The 3,631-nt window shown below is 54.0% G+C and overlaps 1 protein-coding gene across 5 annotated transcripts in view; it reads left to right on the forward strand.

Annotated features, from left to right (window-relative positions):
* Nucleotides 1-2,669, forward strand: part of TRIM28 (tripartite motif containing 28) — a 58,118-nt gene extending 55,449 nt beyond the window's left edge. For all 5 annotated transcript variants that reach the window (XM_014521724.2, XM_014521723.2, XM_014521725.2 and 2 more), the window contains 3 exons: nucleotides 172-246; nucleotides 733-867; nucleotides 1,274-2,669. In XM_014521724.2, coding sequence (XP_014377210.1) covers nucleotides 172-246; nucleotides 733-867; nucleotides 1,274-1,489 — 426 coding nt within the window. In that variant the 3' untranslated portion in view covers nucleotides 1,490-2,669. The remainder of the gene's footprint in view (nucleotides 1-171; nucleotides 247-732; nucleotides 868-1,273) is intronic.
* The last annotated feature ends 962 nt before the right edge of the window (nucleotides 2,670-3,631 follow it).

A 3,631-nucleotide genomic window follows, 5' to 3' on the forward strand; every position in this document is an offset into this window, starting at 1 on the left:
TTCTTCCTGGCCTTATGGGTGGATGGAGAAGTGCCCAACCAGCTGGTTCTGGCTGGTGCCAGCTTGGCATCTTGGGTGCCAAATGAGATGTCTCCTGCCTGGGGAGGATGGGAGGCTGCCAAGATCTCTCCTTCATACTCTGACCCTGCTGCATCTTTCTTGACTTGGCAGAAGTGTGAGCGTGTCCTGCTGGAGTTGCTGTGCCATGAGCCCTGCCGGCCTCTTCATCAACTCTGCAACTCCACAGTGAGTCCTTGAGTGGCACATGCACCACAGCAGAGCTGTGCATGGGTTGGATGAGATGGGAGTGACCACAAATGTGGTTGTTTTTGTGTGTGGCATGTAGAAGCCTTGTCAGGGTGGGCACCTGCTTTGGGCTCTATGGAGTAAGTAACTCCAAGGAGACTGTAACTCTGAAGTAAAAAAGCCCTTGCAGCTGCAGCTGTTGTGTTTTCTCTATGGGTGACAGGGCCCTATGTCCCAGCTCTTTGCAGGAATGGGGTGAATAGGCTCCTGGGTGTGATGAACAGGCTGGGTGCCTGTTCTCTCCCTGTGGGTAGCTGAAGTCTTGTGGCCTTTTTCCCCCATTTGTTCTCTGCAGGGGGTTGGACAGGTCCTGATAAGCTGGGGGCAAGGTTTCTGGTGCCAAGGGTGTCTTGGCTGAGATGTGGGAGCTTTGGGATGTATCTGGGGCCTGATGCTGATGCTGTCCCTGGCTACTTTTCCTCTCAGGAGGGTCAGAACACCATTGACCTGACCTTGATCCGGGCCAAGCTGCAGGAGAAGCTATCTCCACCTTACCGCTCCCCTGAGGAGTTTGCTGAAGATGTTTGGAGGATGATCAAGCAGTTCAACAAGCTGACGGAGGTGAGGGCAGGGCCCATCTCCCACTGTCCCCCACACTGCTGGTGGGGAAGACGTGTCCAGCTTTGCCCTCACTCCTTCCCTACTGTGCAGAAAGGGTGTGCAAGGGCAACTCCAGGCGGGGAGGGAGGAGAGGATGCAGCCTGGTTCCAGCTGTGCTGGGATCAGGGAAAGGTTTTTCAGACACAAGGGACCGTTCAGCTCTGGGTGGGGTGCCTGTCTTGATTGCCTTGTGAGTGAGGCTAGGCAAAGGAGGAGGGTGGTGTATCCTGGCTTTGCTGTAAGAAGGTGGGAACTGTTGTGTTAGATGTCTTAGCTCTTTGGTGTGTGGTGGGTCTTGGGGAATGTCTCAGGGGGGCTGGTCCTTGGCCAGAGTTCTTACCGGGCTATACTGTGCTCCTTCTCCTAGGACAAAGAAGACGTCCAGTCCATCATTGAACTGCAGCGCTTCTTTGAGGCCAAGATGAGCATCTCCTTTGGTGACAGGAAGTTTTCTGCAGTGTTGGTTGAGCCCATCCACCTGGACGAGCTAGGTGGTGAGGGTGGCAGCAGTCTGGGCCGCAGCTCCCCCACTGGCCCCCCGGGTGATGGTGCTACCACCACCACTCCAAAGGAGGATGCTTAGGCACTGGCCACCTTATGGCTGGGGGACTTGGCCATCCTGCTCAGCAGTCATTGCCACCCACATGGACCAGAGCAGCTCCCCAGCCCTGGGAGGGTGCATCCCCCTTTGGACTCCCCTAGCCCGTGCTGCCTTTCCCCTTGCCAATGCTCCTGTCCCAGCCGGGATGCTGCATGGGTGTGGCAGGCCCCTTTTACTCCAGATGAAGTGCTGTCCTAGGAGACCTCTCTACCACAATGCCTATCATATGGTCTGGGTTGGAGGGTTGTGCATACACTGGTTCCTGCTGGGGTGTCCCATCTGAATGTTGGCATCCCATACTTCAGGGTCACTCCCAGCTGGGTCATGGGCCCTCTCCCTTCTCCAGATGTTTTTAGCCTAGGAAATATCAGTTTAATGGGGGGGGTGAGGGGAAGGGAAGAGATGGCCATGCTTGGAAGGTCTCAAGTTATAGGACCTGCTGGGGAGCAGCCCTTGGAGACTGGAAAGCAGGGTGTGGGCTTTTCCTCAGCCAGAGCTTAACTCAGTACTTCATTTGGATGCAGGACCTGGAGACAGCCTGTGCTCCTAGGACATGTTAAATCTCCTAGTAGAGTTGCTTCTCTGTCTCCTGGCTGACCTGGGAGCTTGCCTTGGGCACAAGGCCTGTGGGCAAGCCCTGGTGCTCAGCTTTGTGAGAATGGGTGGCTCAGAGATGGTGCTTACAAAGGGGAATGGCAGGGACGTTTCAATCAGGCAGTCCTGACCAGGACCATTAACCTGAGCTTCCCTCTCTGCCTAGCATGGGTGTCAGTCTCTACCTCCCAGAACTGTTCCCAGCTGTTGCAAACTTTCTCTGTGACTTTAATTTTTCCTTCCTTCTCCTTCTCCCCCTCAAGTGCTGCCCCTGCCTTTCGTAGGGAGGGCTTCTGGAGGGGCAGCTGTAGTTTTTGATGGTTTAGTAAATGACACCTGAGGCAGCACTTGCCATTCAGACTCCGGGACCTGTCCCAGCTGTGCAGCCACTCCCTGGCCTGGTAGTGTGTGTCTGTCTCTCTCTCCTCTCACATGTGTGACAGGATCCCAAGTGGGGCTTTGCTTGTATATTTAGATTTGCTTTTCTCTCCTCCCTAATAACTGTTTGCAACCTGTGCGATGGAAAATGTGTTTCTCTGAGAAAGGAATAAAACTGGTTTTATGTATCGCTTGGCCTGCTACCTTGTCCTTACCTCTGAGTGGAGCAGCTTTGGAAATGCTGCTGTGACTGGCTCGGCCACGGGCCCCTGGCAAGAGCTGGGATGCACTTGTGTTACAGCAGGGCCTGAAGACCCCCATGTCCCTGATGCAGGATGGTGGGGAGCACAGGGCTGCTCTTATGGAGACCTGGCTTTTGATACTGGCCTGTTAGTGATGGGAGCAAGTTCACCTCTCCGCTTCCTACACTCATGAGGGGAGTTGGAGAGAAGCTGGTGATTAACCCTGGTTTTCTCAGGGCAGGTTTGAGCTCCCAAGTCCTGGTCTCCTACCTCCCAGTGTGAGGTGGTGGGGAAAGATTCTATGCTGAGACTGGTTTTGACACCAGGACAAGCATGGCGTAAACTGGGAAAAAAGGGGCAGCTAGCATGCACTTCCCTGGAACTTGATGAGCCTATGTGACTGTTCAGGTAGTGCCAGGCTGTCTCAGTGGACTGTACTGGGGCTTTGTCATGTTCCCAGCTGATCATTTGTCAGGGTCCTACCCCACTGAGCCCCCCCACTCAGACATGTTTCTTGGTCTGGTGAGGGGCCACCCTGGCCTTTTTCTTGATCTCTGGGATACTTCCTTTTGTAGAAATTGAACTGCATGTCTTTGTGCACACACCCCTCCCCCTCCCCCAACTCCTGCATCAGTTATGGCTGAAACCAAACCTTTTCCCAGGGCATTGTGTATGTGGGCATACTGGGTATAGGATACCTATTCTGGGACATAGGACAGCAGAAGTGGGTAAGTGCATGCTCCTTTTGGAAGGCCTGTTAAAAACAATTGCTGCTGACTTTAGCTAAACTGAAAAAAATAGCAGGTTTGGGGTCTGTGTATGCTGTGGATATAGCTGAAGAACTTCACAGCACTTTAGTGGGGGTGGCTCTGCTCGCCCAACAAAGCTAACAGCCCAGGTGTCTACCTGC

The sequence above is a fragment of the Alligator sinensis genome, unplaced genomic scaffold, assembly GCF_000455745.1.
Source record: "Alligator sinensis unplaced genomic scaffold, ASM45574v1 scaffold496_1, whole genome shotgun sequence".
NCBI lineage: Eukaryota > Metazoa > Chordata > Crocodylia > Alligatoridae > Alligator > Alligator sinensis.